A 14,135-nucleotide genomic window follows, 5' to 3' on the forward strand; every position below is an offset into this window, starting at 1 on the left:
CCTTGTATGGGCACAAGAGGTGGGGCCTCCGCTGTGACGTAAGGCTGGGGCGGGGCTCCGATAGGGGGAACCTAGGGCCGGGGGCGGGGCCTATGCAAATCACTGGGCTGAAACATAAATAGAGTGCTTGGCGGACACGGGGGTGGCGGGGGCGGGCGGTTTGGGTGCCCGGTGGGTTGTGAGAATGTCAGGCTGCTGTGACGCGGGGGGGGTGGGGGGTGGGGGGGGCGGGGCTCAGGCGGGGTTCCCGTGGGAGGGGGCGGGCCGCTGGGCCGGGGCTGAGGTAGATGGGTCTCTGCGCCCCCTGCCTACTCCACTTTCCCCCTCCAGTTCTCAGCCTCTCTTTGAAGTCCGAGAAGTGAGGATGCGCCTCGTGGGTCGCCGCGGGGAGGAAAGGGGAGATGGGGGAGGTGAGTGAAGGGGAGGGTTCATCTAAATAGAGGGCGGGGCCCACGGGCCGATGCCCCACCCCCCGTCAGCCTGCCCTTCGGGGGAAAAGCCTCTGGGCGGAGGAGGCGCTTTCAAAACAAAGAAATGCGGCATGGAGCCCGGGGGACGCGGGTGGAGAGGAAGGCGGAGGAGGCGCGGCCGAACCCGACCGGCTGCCAGCTTCCCCTCCAGCCGGTCCAGGGGAGCTCTCCCCACCACCCGCCGAAGCTGCGGCGGGGAAGGGGGAGGGTGGCTGCGTTCGGCGGCAGCTTTCCACTTGACTTTTGCAGACCCGGTGTGGAAGGAGCGCGCCCGCTCCGCTGCCCCGCGTGGCTGCAGTGCGCCCATCCCCGAGCCCCGCGTCCGTTCCGTCCCGACTGCAGGGCTGTGCCCGAAAACACGCTGAGCGCTCGGAACGTGCCCAGCAGTCGCGCGACGCGCGTCCGGAGCCGGCTGCCACCGTCCCGCCCTCGCTGCCTCCGTCCCTCGGTCCAGGAAGCCCGCTAGGAGTCGGGGAGCTCCGGCCGCCCTTGTCGCCCCCGCCGCCCTTGTCGCCTTCGCGGCCGCGCGGACGAAGCCCTGCTCCAGGCCGGGGTTTCTCCCGCTTGGGGTGGAATGCAGCCCGGGCTGTGGGTTTAGCAGACACACCTTTGTGAGTACACACGCCGCAGGGGCGCGCGCAAGCCCCACGGGCGCGCGCGCACGCACACCGCCCAGCCCGCGGCAGACGGCCCGCCAGGCGGCGGACGGCGGCTTCGGGCGCACTTGGGTCTGCGGCCCGGCTCCCACCTCGGCGCCCGGCTGCGCGGAGTGCAGGCGCTCAGGACGCGCGCAGCGCTCTCAGCCGCCTTGGCGGCGCCCGCAGGGCTAGTCTCCCAGGGTCCGGGCAGCTTAGGGGTGGACCAGGGAGAGCGAGCGCAGAGCGCGGGTCGCCGGTACCTGGACGCGGGCGAAGGCGAAGAAGCGAGTCCCTCTCTGAACTGGGAGCCCTGCGGACATTGTTCGTGCTCCATAGAGCTCGGTCAAATCTGCGTCCAAGCCGCAGACTTAATTACCGCGTCGGAGACACGCTTCCTCCCAGCCCCACCTTCTGTTTTTACTGTAAACAGTGGTGCTGATCCGCTCCCATTGTTGGAGATAAACTGTATCTCCTTTGACACTTTCGCATCTTTTAAGGTTATTGGCTGCTCCTCACCCGCCTGCCTGGTAGCCTGGATTTAAAGGGATAGCGCGCTTCGGCGTTTTAAAGAAAATAGCTCATTCGGGGCCGAAGCCCTGGAAACCTCGAACTACACCGCTGGCCTTCACAAGTCCCAGGCTGCAGGTCCCTGGGGTCGGGACGCTGGCCGACTTTCCGCAGCTGCCTTACTTGTTAGGAAAATTTTTGTGACACTATGTTTTTGTATATCCGTCCAGTATTTTTCTGGGCACCTCCTCCATGTCTAGGAAAAAGCCTTTGCGGAAAACTGGAAGATCTTTATGGGCAAGTAGAGGGGGAAGTCTCTTTCAGGGCTTTCATTTCTAGATCTCTTTAAAAATAAAAATAATCTTTAAATTGTATAAAACATAGGTATAGAAGACAGAAGGTTAAAAGTAAAACACAAGTTGGGTTCTGTTCTGTCCAGAAACAGTCATGATAGGACTTAGGCTTGTATAATACGTAGTAGCAAGCATTTTCATACATAAACACATAGAATCACTGAACTGGAAAGTCAGCGATGACAAAACTGGTGCCCCCCGACAGGATAAATGACTCATTCAGGTTCATAGGGCTTGTTAGTAGAAAAGATTAATTCACATTGAACGGGAAAACAGCTACCTTTGGAGGTGCCTAACTTTTAGAGCTTTCGTTATTATAATGAGCAAGAGACTGGATTTAAGGCACCGTCATTTGCCGGAGGGATCTATTATACTTTAGCTCTCTAATTCAGAGACAAATGAGGGGCCACCAGCTCAGTCTGACCCAGCTGGCCTTCCCTGCATTCTCTGACACTGATTACCGACTCCCTCTTGAACTGGCCCTCTCTCTGAGTTTCCTGGAGTTCTGCCATCGCTCCAGTGTCTCCAACTCCTCTTTTCCCTACCTCTTTTTTGTATATCTTTCTTCAACCCGTTTAATGTATACCCTGTCCTGCAGCCTTTCACAGTCCTCTTCATTTTGGATGATCCACCACATGGAGAGTTTCCACCACCCACCCTACAACCGTTTCCCAAAGTATCATCTCCCTCTCCAGCTCACATATTTCTTCCCAGTGGCCATCTCACTTTTCCATCACCACCAGGATGCCCATGGCCACCTCAAACCCAAAGAACCACCTTTCCCTAGAAGCCAGGTTCTCTTCTTTTATTTTTGATACTGTTGCCACCTGTTCCCAGGGCCCCAAGCTCTTTTCCTCTGCCTTTGCCTCTTGCCTGCAACTCCCACAGTTGACTTGTATTGTCTATCCCAGCCCCTCTGGCTGCTCACAGTCAATTATTCCTCCTTTTCACTCTGCAGGAGCCTCCTCCCTGGTGTGTCTGTACAGCCTTTCCTCCTCCAAATCATCCTCCACCCAGCTGCTGTGCTTCGGAAAGTACATTTCGGATTGTATCACCCTCCTGCTCAAGTCCCTTTAAATGGCTCTCTGCTGCCTACTGGAAGAAATCCAAACTCAGATCTGATCTTGACCAAACCCAACTTTTCAGCCTTGCCTCCCACAAAAAACCCAACAGAACATTTCCCAGTTCCCCAGCAGGAATTCTGTTATGTCCCAACAGGACTTCTCCACCCCACACATTTGCTCAAGATGTTCCTGCTGCCTGAAATGTCTCTCCCTTCCCTTGCAACTTGTCAAATTCCTACCCTTCCTACAAGGATTTGCTCAAATGCCACTTCCTCTGGGAAAACCCACCTGGATGTGTGATCTCTCTCCTCAAGCCCCTTTAAGGAGAACTTTGGATCATTCTTGTGACATTTATACTATTCTGCCTAGCATCAGAGTTATGTTTACACTTGCCTGAGCCATTGTCCTCTCTCTCTCCCCCCCCTTCTCTGGTTAGAAATTATCTGACAGTTGGGTATATGCCTTGTCCATTTCTGTAGTCCCTGAATGCCCAGCACTGTCCTGCAAGGTTTCTGTCTCCCCAGAGGTTAGCTACACCCAGGAGCCACGGGAGAAGTAAGTGATGGTATGTCATCTTTGGCTAGTGCTTCTGCCATCTCTCATTTTTTGAGTAATTATAGTGTTTTTCCTGGTGTTCATAGAAATCATTACTAAATTACTTATGATTGCCCTTTTCCAGCAGGCTTCTACCCCAGGGACCAAATCAGGGATAGAGCCACCTCCAGTGTTTACCATTAGGCAATAGTAGGAAATCAAAGTACAGAAAGTCTACTGCTTCCCATATGCAGTGACTCATATCACATCACACCACACCACCAGTGTGGTCAGGAGCTAGGCTCCCTGGCCCACTTCATAAATAGTACTCCCAGTAGCTAAACTGATGATCTCAAGGAAGTGAGAAAACCCCACCCAATGCCCACCTGAGCACCACATGTAGCACCCAACCAATTGCAGTCAGATGCACAGATAGGTTGATGGACAGATGAATGGCAAAGGAATTTATTTGAGAAGGGCAGTGGAGTCCTAGCCAGAGATATATCATGGCTCCTCCACCCTCCTTTAACTTAAAAATGAAATTTTGGAATTAAATTCAGTAGTGGTTTACCAAATTCCTGGAGCAGTGGTTTTCAGAGAGAGACCCCTAGAGTGCCCCAGGGCAAAATGCACACAACTCTGGAGCTGGGAAACTAACATTAACACATGTAGCAGCTCCCCACATGAGTCGTCTTTGCACTAAAGTTTGAAAACTACCCTTTGGTGACAAGAACTTCACAGGGCCCCAGCACTTAGGAGACCTGCAGAAGGAGAAAATGGCATTGCCTCATCATTATTGCTAGTCATCTCAGCTAATTAAGATAATAATTTGCCATTAGTAGGAAGATTCCAAGACATGGAAATTAAATTAGATCTAAGGAATTTCAAGTCATTTGAAGATGGACACAAAGTTATATTCATTTCCATTCTCTTTTTCATACTGGGGATATATTTTTAATACTGTGGTCAAAGCCAATTATGTTCCCTGGAATATAATTTGTTTAGAGGAGAATAAAAGGCTAAAACAGCATAGTTAACCTGTGAACCAGGCATTCTCCCTTCCTGTGCAGTGAGAGAGCATCTCACTCTGTATGGCTAAAAAGAGTGAAGAATGAGGGAGAGTAGATGATACTTCATCCGTGAAAAATGTCCAGTAACAGGGGAAAGTGCCAAAAGAGTCAACCTGGTCAGTCATTTCCATGGAATAGATTCTTGTGCAAAGGAAGAGGTAAGCAGGGAATGATAAACCAGAACTGAAAAATTTAAAACAGTTGCTCCAACTTTGAAGAGGGTTCATTTTAACTTTGTTGAATCCTTGAGAAGCCACTAATAAATAAATAAATATATATATTTACCATATATAAACCATATATATATGGTTTATTATTTATTATATAAATATATATTATATATAATATATATATATAATAAACCATATATATATATATGGTTTTCTTTTTTTTTTGAGATAGGGTCTCGCTGTGTCACCCAGGTTAGAGTGCAGCGGCGTAATCTCAGCTCACTGCAAGCTCCACCTCCTGGGTTCACGCCATTCTCCTGCCTCAGCCTCCCGAATAGCTGGGACTACAGGCACCTGCGCCATGCCCGGGTAATTTTTTGTATTTTTAGTAGAGACAGGGTTTCACCATGTTAGCCAGGATGGTCTCGATCGCCTGACCTCAGGTGATCTGCCCACCTCGGCCTCCCAAAGTGCTGGGATTACAGGTGTGAGCCACAGTGCCCAGCCAAGCCACTAATATCTTACTATTAATATTTTTGTACAGTGGGCACAGACACTGTACTAGGTCCTTTACAAACAGTAACTCATTTAATGCCCCTTACACAAGAAACAAAAGAAGAAACTGAGACTCAGAGAAATTTGCCAAAGGTTATTTGGCTCCTATCTGGCTATGCAGGGATTCAAATTCTGTCTCACTCCAAAGCCAGAATTTTTTTCCATTATCCAGTATTTCCCAAACTTGTCAGGTCATAAGAATCACCCCGAGCACTTGTTAAAAATATACATTTCCTTTACCTCTCCACTGGAGATTCTGATTCAGCAGGGCTGGGGTGGAGCTTGAAATCTATCTTTTTAACCCATGCCCTGGATAATTCTTCAGAATAGGCAAAATTGGGAAACATCATATTCCACACCACATTGTCACTCAGTAACCCACACTATTTCATTCCTTAAGATGTCCCCTTCTAAAATGTGCTGAATTAAAAGAAAGTATATTCAACCACTGATCAATCAACCAATCTTTTCCAACCTGCTTCCAAGAACAGTGTATTGTGTCTAGATGGAAGCCTTTAAAATTACAAGCTGGAATTTTGAAAAATAAATTATTGCATCTCAATATATACCAAAAAACCAGGCTGGCAAAATTGCTTACAAATGAATTTGTTTTAAATGTGATTTGGGCAATAATTCTACCTCAAGAAGTAAAAGAGATTTGCTTTCATTAAATATTAAATAATTGGCATATGTTAATTTTCAGAAAAGAAAAACATTTTCGCATATAGTCTGTATACCATTTAAATATTATTAAAAGTGACTAGGCTATTATTATTCTGTTAATTATTCCAATGCAAAGTGCAATGGTGAGGATCTTATTAAATGAAAACATCTTAAAACTGGAATGTTTATCAGGCTTCAAAACAGGCTTAGAATCCAGTAATCACCAAAAGAAATAGGAAACACCATATTTCCTTATAACCTTAATATTTCCCCTTTTAAATAACTAACTTTTCATGAACTATTTTGTTAAGATTGTCACAAGATAAAATAATGCTATTTAATAGGATAATGTAAAGACGTTTACTTCAGTATTTATTTACCTGTGTTAACTAGGAAAAAACTCCCTCTTATAAACACTAAAAAAGTGTTAGTATAGAAGAATCATAATTTAAAAATTAATGATTTTCTGAAAATTGCCTCACCCTACCTGATCACTGTCTTGCAGATATCTCTGATAATGTGAGATGGTACAAGTAAAACAGGTTTAAGACATATTCTTTAGGGAGACAAAAGATGCTCTGACATGTATGAAGGATGTATTTACAGAAATTCATTCCAAAATTCACTTTGTAAGCATATAGAATGATCATTTTTCAAAGTGATCAAATAATATTTTGTTCGTTCTCATTCCTATTTGGAGGAAGTAAAGATGTAAATTCTAGACAGCCAGGTAACTTTAGGGGGCACCTTATGCCTAGATAAAGATTATTTGCATTTAAGTTACATGAAAATTAAAATTTAAAACATGAAAGCCAAATTCTGAAACAAATTTATTAACAGCATTTTATCACCTACAGTATTTTTAAATATTCAAGAATTCACTCCCCATCAAGAATAGCATCATGACAATTCAGATGTGAAGTGTCACTTCCAATGACTTTGTTCAAATCCAGAATTAGATGACTTGTGAAAATGAAGAGGTTTCAGTAAAAGCCGGTGTATCAGACATTTTTCAATGTGAAATCTATATTAACTCACACCCCCACAGAATCACATTGCAGTAAAACCATGGTTATGCAGAACTTTTGCAAAAAACACCCAGAATGGACAGGTTTCCCAAAGAGCTGAAGTTGTACTTTTTAAGGACCAAAAATCTTTTTTTTTTTTTTTTTTTTAAACATAGTTTTGTTCTTGTTGCCCAGGCTGGAGTACAATGGAGCGATCTTGGCTCACCACAACCTCCGCCTCTGGGGTCCAAGTAATTCCTCTGCCTCAGCCTCCCAGGTATCTGGGATTACAGGCATGCGCCACCATTCCCGGCTAATTTTGTGTTTTTAATAGAGATGGGGTTTCTTCCATGTTGGTCAGGCTGGTCTTGAACTCCCGACCTCAGGTGATCCGCCTGCCTTGGCCTCCCAAAGTGTTGGGATTACAGGCGTGAGCCACTGTGCCTGGCCCAAAAATCTTTTTAAAGCTTGACGGGGCCGTGTGTGGTGGCTCACACGTGTAATCCCAGCCCTCTGGAAGGCCGAGGCGGGCAGATTACTTGAGGCCTGGAGTTTGAGACCAGCCTAGCCAACATGGCAAAACCCTGTCTCTACTAAAAATACAAAAAATTAGCTGGGCTCGGTGGCAAGCACCTGTAATCCCAGCTACGCCGGAGGCTGAGGCACAAGAACCGCTTGAACCTGGGAAGCAGAAGTTGCAGTGAGCTGAGATCACACCACTGCACTCCATTCTGGGTGACTGAGTGAGACTCTGTCTCAAAATAGAATAAAAATAAAAGCTTAACTTTGCACGCTAGAAATCTTTCTAAAAATGACACACTTCTTTGACTTCTTAAGCATATTATAAGGACTGATTATAAGCACAATGATGCCCTTAAGAGCTACTAAGGTACGCAAGGTTGCTTGTTCATAACAACAACAACAACAACAAACCAGATTGCTGGCTTGATTTTTCTTCTCTTTTTTTCTTTATTTCTTTTGCCGTTCCCTTCCCTCCCCACTTCACTCCCCTTCCCTTCTTTCCCTTCCCTTCTTTCTCTTCCCTTCTTTTCCCTCCATTTTTTATTTAGTTTGTTCTAGGTTTTGTTTTGGTTTGTTGGTGTCAGACTTTACAGTTGTGCTATTTCCTGTTACTTTCACTTTGTTGTTTTTTTAGAGTCAAGATCTTACTGTATTGCCGAGGCTGGACTCAAACTCCTGGGCTCAAGTGATTCTCCTGCCTCAGGAGTAGCTAAGACTACATGCATGTACCTCCATGCCCAGCCCCTGTTACTCTTAATTATTGTCATATAACCACCCATAATGTCCCTTCTCCCTTTCTGAATTGTTGCTCTCCCCATGCTGTGGCCTCTGAACCCGGAGAACCTGCTTTCTACAATTATGTGTAAAGTAAAATCAACAAAGTTCTTAATGAGGATCTCCCACCTGGTTAAAATGTGCATGATCTTTGTCACATTTATTTTGCCTCCTACAGACTTCTTAGATTCCAGCCAGGTCCCAGAAAATGGTGAGGTTATTAGATGACCAAACTCTGGCTTCTGAGGGGTTAATATAGGATGATAATTGACATTCATGATGATGAGTCCGAGATGCCTACTGAATCATCATGTGTAAAATGATATTTACTGAACATGATTTAGGTTTAAAGCATTTCATGAAATTATAACCTTTGGAACTTGGTGGTTCACTTCTGAAATCTATGGCCATGTTTTGACAGATTTCAGATGAAACAAAATCTGCATTCCCAGGTCACACACAGGGACTGTATGCCATGCACTCCTGTGACAGCTTGAGTTCACCCTTGAGAGGGGAGGGTTAGAAACCAAATCCTTAACAAGCCTGTCCTGCAAGACTCAAGACTGTGCATTAGGAATGACCTGGTCCCTGCCCACCTGTCCAAATGGCCTTACCTTTTGGTTCATTCCCTTTGCTCTCTGGGGCTCTGCCAACACAGGCTACTCAGGCCTACTTTCCATTCCTTGAACACTCACTTCCTCCAGAGGCCTTTGCCCAAGAGTTCCTGCTCGCTGGAATGTTCTCCTTCCCCAGGCCCCACAACCACTGCCTGGTTTCCTCCTGCTCAGCTTAATCACACTTCCTTAGGAAAGCCTAGCTGCCCTGACAGGTCAGTTCTGCCTATTACACACTCTAGTAGTTACATGTACTTCTCCTAGGAACTAATATCTGAGTTGTAATTTTTCATTTAGTTGTATGTAGGACACATTACCTGGAGAATAGTAGGTGCTCAATAAATATTTGTTCACTGAATGGAAGGGAGTGAGCAAGGGCACTTCCGCCAGACTGACCTCCTCATTGTGGTTAACATCAAGGTGTGCCGGGAGAGCAATTTCCAACAGCTTAACATTCACTTGATTGCTGCCAAGGCCCATGGGTCTTTCCTTTCCTTTCTAGAAAAGAGTAAAATCTACTCGATGAACATTCAGCAGCATGGTATGAAGAAATCACTGCCACATTCTGGACATCATTGCATTCTTCCAAGCAAAGAAATAAGAGAATCTTCCCAAACAAATGTCAGAAACTTTACCACACTGTCATACATGCTGCCTGTAACATTTGTCTTTTGTTATTTTTTTTTTTTTTTTCTGGTTTTCATCTCAAGTGTCTCTCAAGTTTTGGCAATTTCAAGTCTTCTAGTTTCCATGGAAATAGGAAACAGTGATCTTGAAGATTAAGAGCAGGGAGATATCCACTCTAATGGGGTTCTAGAGTTTTCTTCCTTTGATAGTATTTTTGAATGTTGGTTTGGAGGCAGGCAACAAATCTTTATTTTTGTGCCTATAATGCATCAGGCATTGTTCTCTTCCAGGAATGCCTCCACCTCCAAACTGCTACATTAAAGATAAATATGCTCTTCCAGATGTGGGCTCTCAGGTTTATCCTTAAGTGAAATTCAAATTGTTGAGCAGAAACTATTAGCTCTGTAGTGAGAATCTTTACCTTTTCCCTCTAGGGAAGGTAACTTCCCTCAAGCACTTAGATATTTTATAGAGCTCTTCATGACACTCGGGTTACAAAGAACCATGGTATATCCATTGTTAATTTTATTTTTTTATTTTCTATTTCACGAGGAAATAAAAATCTCTTGACTTCCACAGCAAGAAATAAACATGTAATGTTGCTTTTTTTGTTGTTCTATAATCTTCATACTTGATAGTTGCTCATATCCACAGAAAACTTGACCAGACATACCTGAAAAACTTGAAAAATCTGAAAAAGGAAAAAAATAGTTTACTTGTCTCCTTAATAGGCAAATGTCTACGATTTTACATCCTCTCAGAATAACCTCTCAGAATAGTTTCTTTGAGACTTTGAACCTAGAACCTGTGTGCAAGTATATGACCATGTAAGACTCAGCTTTTAACCTGTTATGTAATCTGTATTGTAATATACTACATCTCATGCCACCAGAAAGTTTGCAACTTCCCTGAAGGACAGATATGGAAGATTATAAAACCAGCTCCTAGTTTGTCTCTGTGTGGAAGTTCAGCCTCCTGGCCTCTCCCACACTTCTTCAGGATCTGTCCTCCTGCTGAGCACCCACCTGATGGATTTCTCCCCACTGCAACCCACCCTCCTCTCCAGGACCACTCTTTCTTGCCTGTAATTCTGGCCTTAGGAATGCCCAGAGGAGATCTGTACCCAAAAAGTATATTTGAACAAGACCAAGTCTCCAGAATAAAGATAATCCCAATTTACAATTCAGCCATTAGAGATTTAATTCTTTTGCACCTTCCTGAGCCCCTTTTTAAAAAGTATGAATATCCTTTTAGGGGTTAAGATTTCAAGTCATTACCAGTTTATGCTCCCAAGGGATTGCTTAAGCTATATGCCAACCTCCAGTGGAAAATTAAATTCAGGACAGGCCTTGAAGGGTGATGCTAGGAGGAAAAGGGACACTGGGGGTTGGGGAGGACCAAATGAACTTCACGAAGGAGAGTCCATGAATTGAAGAGTCCCACCACAGACCATCCCCCGCCCCAGCTCCAACACTGGCTTTGAATAACTAAAGTCAGTTTCACTGAAATGGTGGCAGATCAGAGTAGGGCCCTAGACTCAAGCCCTAGCATCCATATCCAGGTTCTGTTTTTACAGGTCTGACACAAGATTTCACACTCTTCAATTCATGGGCTCTCTTTAACATTCCCCTTTTTCTTTTTCCCCCTTGTTCCTCCTTTGCTCCTCTGGCCTAAGTTTATCTGTGTACTTGCTTGTATGTACACGTTTTATCTGCATGTGTGAATGTCTGTGTCTCTATGGCCAGGTCTTTCTTTGTCCTGACACCAGCTTGTCTGGAAGTGGTAATCATAAAAAATTAATTCAGATTACTTGTTAGATGATTTAGATATTTTCAGTTTCATTAACAGCTAATCATGGCACAATGGATTACTCAACCAGGGTTTGAAATATGCCTTCAAGGTGGCTAGACTAACTGGAATGATCATGTAAGGGGACTTCGGCAGGGTATCATACACACACAGCGATTATGTCTTTTGTGGGAACATGCATTTGCCTACGAACTGTCTGTGCATGTTTTTGGCAGGTCCCCCTTCTTACTCTCCATTCCGTTCCCCTCCCTAGGTTCTACCAGATCTGCCTTCAGATTCCTCAGTCATGAAGCCTCCCAGAGAGGGGTGAGAGCTCTTTTAGGTCTAACTACACCCTGTGAGGAGTGTCCCAATATGCCCGTGGGTGAGGCAGGCAGGCCAACTGCACCCCAACAGGGTTCAGCACGAGGCTGGGAGGTGAAAGATGTGTAGCCAGAAGTCTTGGAAAGGCGCCACTGGGGACATAGCCAGGTATCTTGCCGCCCTCAGAAAAATGCTCCTGTTACCTGCAAAACAAATTAGCGTCAGTGACAGAAGTGTGACCCTGGGGCCGAAGTTGTATGTGACCTCTTCCTCCAACCACCGAAAATATTCTGGTGGGTATGGGGGTCTGGTTGGTATGGGAGAGTATGAGCACACTTGCCCGCTGCCACCCCACCATAGACAACCATTCACCCCCGCCCCACCCCAAGCTCCAACACTGGCTTTAACTAACAAAAGTCAGTTTCGCTGAAATTGACAGCAGATAGGAGTAGGGCCCTAGACTCAAGCACTTGCAGCCAAATCCAGGTTCTGTTTTTGCAAGTCTGACACAAACCACTAACTCCTCTGGCCTCACAAAGTGCTCTGTGGGTAGGAGTAGCCCTGCTTGCCCTTGACAGGGACCACTTTCAAGGACCGGTTGGATTTGTCAGGGGTTTTCTCTTAACGTTTGTCAATGACCATTGTCAGGTGTTGCTAGGGTTGCAGGAGAAAGGTTTCACTTGATTGGCTAAGCGACCGTATTCCTTAACCAATCCAAACGCTCTGCCTGGGGGAGGGGACTTAACAAGATAGAACAATATCAAGCACAGGCAGACGCATTCCGTGTACTAATAAGGCGTCTGGAAAAATGGAATTACAGTGTGCAGGAATCCCATGCCCCTCTGCAGCTCCAGCCATGGCGTGGTTGCTGTTAAAAATGTTACAGTGTAAGTTAAAGTCATTCCCATTGATTGGAGGACATCAAGATTTCAAAACAGGGAGTAGCAATTGGAAGGAGGAAGTAAAACTCCTTGCTCATTGTGTTTTACAGCCTTCCTTAGTAAAACTGCTGAATTGTAATTTAAAATATTCCACCCTTTCAAATAAATTAAGTGCAGCCCTTAAAAAACAGGAAATGAGAGAGGCGCACACGTATTGTCGACTAAACATTCACAGACCTTGTACCACAAAGCAAAGTTGAAAATCAGAGAACAATCCTATGAATTCATTTTAGAGTGATGCCAACAAAGGTCCCCACCAAGGGAGGTGTTATGCCTCTGGCAGTGCACTCTTGGGCTGAAACCTGAATGCTAATTAGGAAACAAATGAAAGACAAATATCAGCTTGAAGGGAAATTTGGATCTTGCAAGATCATAGATATTCAGAGATTCAGATAAACCTTATGGTACTAAGAGCTATGGTAGCAATGGCTGAACCCTCCCTTCAGAAAATCTAACGGCAAGTAACCCAGATGTTTCTACTGAACTCTGGTAAATCAAAGAAAAGCATCCCCCTATAATTCATTTCCTCTATCGAACCCTTCTGCCCATGAGGACCCCATAGTCCAGCTAAAGAGCTTGAGCTTAGTTTCAGGCTGAAATGGTTTTGGGGGGGTTCTGCATTTTACTTTATATACATTTTGAAGTAAATGAGAGAAAAGGATAAAAGATTTTGAGACTGAATTCTGAATAGTTCCCTCTCCCACCTCTATTGGTATAAAAGGCAATATTCATGAGCAGAAAATGATGTTTGAGGAGGGCTGGCAACAGGACTTCCCTAACAGTTGCACAGAAAGTAGAGCTTCACAGTCCTCCCCCACCACATTTGGGTACCCGCTTAATGCTGCCCACACTGCAGGCCAGTGGAATCCACCTCAATTAGACTTTGCCCTGGATCTCCAGTACCTTAGTGGAAACACCATAATAGCAGGAATTATTATTCCAAGGGGGAAGAAACTTGAAGAGTTTGGTTAATTCTTTGGTTGCATGTGATGCTGAATACAGATATTTGTGCTGTTGGCAACACCTTAGGAAGTGATTTAACCCACTTGCATAGCCAGACATAATTTGTCATGTGGCCCTGTGATTTTAACCCCATTCATTTCTCTCTTATGATTGCTTCCATCAGGTTTGTGTGTTAATTACTTAGGACACATCTTTATTTCAGAGGTCTCGAAGTCCTGCTTGACATTTCTAACTTAAAACCTAGACTTCTCCATTCCTGAACTTACCTGCTCTCTTCAGGAACAGATCCAGGAGGCCACAAAACTAACCACCCACCTCTAATCTTCCTACTCAAGCAGTTGGACCTGGGCTGGTGTGTTACGAAACTCACCATTATGCTAGATCCCTTCCCAGCCTGGCAGGCACACCCACACAGCCACCAGTGAGTATTCCCTAGGGTTAGAACAGTCCAGGGCTTTGTGAATTGGTACTCTCTTCATATCTTATATTTCAACATAACTTCCAATGAGAATCATACAGTTAGTTTTGGTTTATAAAAGTCTACTAAATCA

At 45.1% G+C, this 14,135-nt stretch overlaps 1 protein-coding gene across 6 annotated transcripts; it reads left to right on the forward strand.

Annotated features, from left to right (window-relative positions):
• On the forward strand, nt 1-8,326 carry LOC105499452 (uncharacterized). 6 transcript variants are annotated; one of them, XM_071098885.1, is made up of 4 exons: nt 1-38; nt 331-410; nt 720-1,081; nt 8,188-8,256. In XM_071098885.1, exons 2-4 carry the CDS (start codon nt 402-404, stop codon nt 8,240-8,242), a joined length of 426 nt encoding a protein of 141 aa, XP_070954986.1. In that variant the 5' UTR covers nt 1-38; nt 331-401; the 3' UTR covers nt 8,243-8,256. The 6 variants fall into 6 exon arrangements, 2 of the variants coding, with proteins under 2 accessions (XP_070954986.1, XP_011770309.1); XR_011624968.1 differs by lacking the exons at nt 1-38; nt 720-1,081 and adding exons at nt 3,469-3,587; nt 5,039-5,175 and having other exon boundaries at nt 272-410; nt 8,188-8,325; XM_011772007.2 differs by lacking the exon at nt 1-38 and having other exon boundaries at nt 271-410.
• Nucleotides 8,327-14,135: the final 5,809 nt, after the last annotated feature.

Source organism: Macaca nemestrina, chromosome 6, assembly GCF_043159975.1.
Source record: "Macaca nemestrina isolate mMacNem1 chromosome 6, mMacNem.hap1, whole genome shotgun sequence".
Taxonomy (NCBI): Eukaryota; Metazoa; Chordata; class Mammalia; order Primates; family Cercopithecidae; genus Macaca; species Macaca nemestrina.

What these genes read in the sequence shown, in the direction of transcription:
- LOC105499452 (XM_071098885.1), top strand. An exon ending in GGTTTAGCAGACACACCTTT is followed by an intron (nt 1,082 to 8,187) that starts GTGAGTACACAC and finishes TTGTTTTTTTAG; the next exon opens with AGTCAAGATCTTACTGTATT.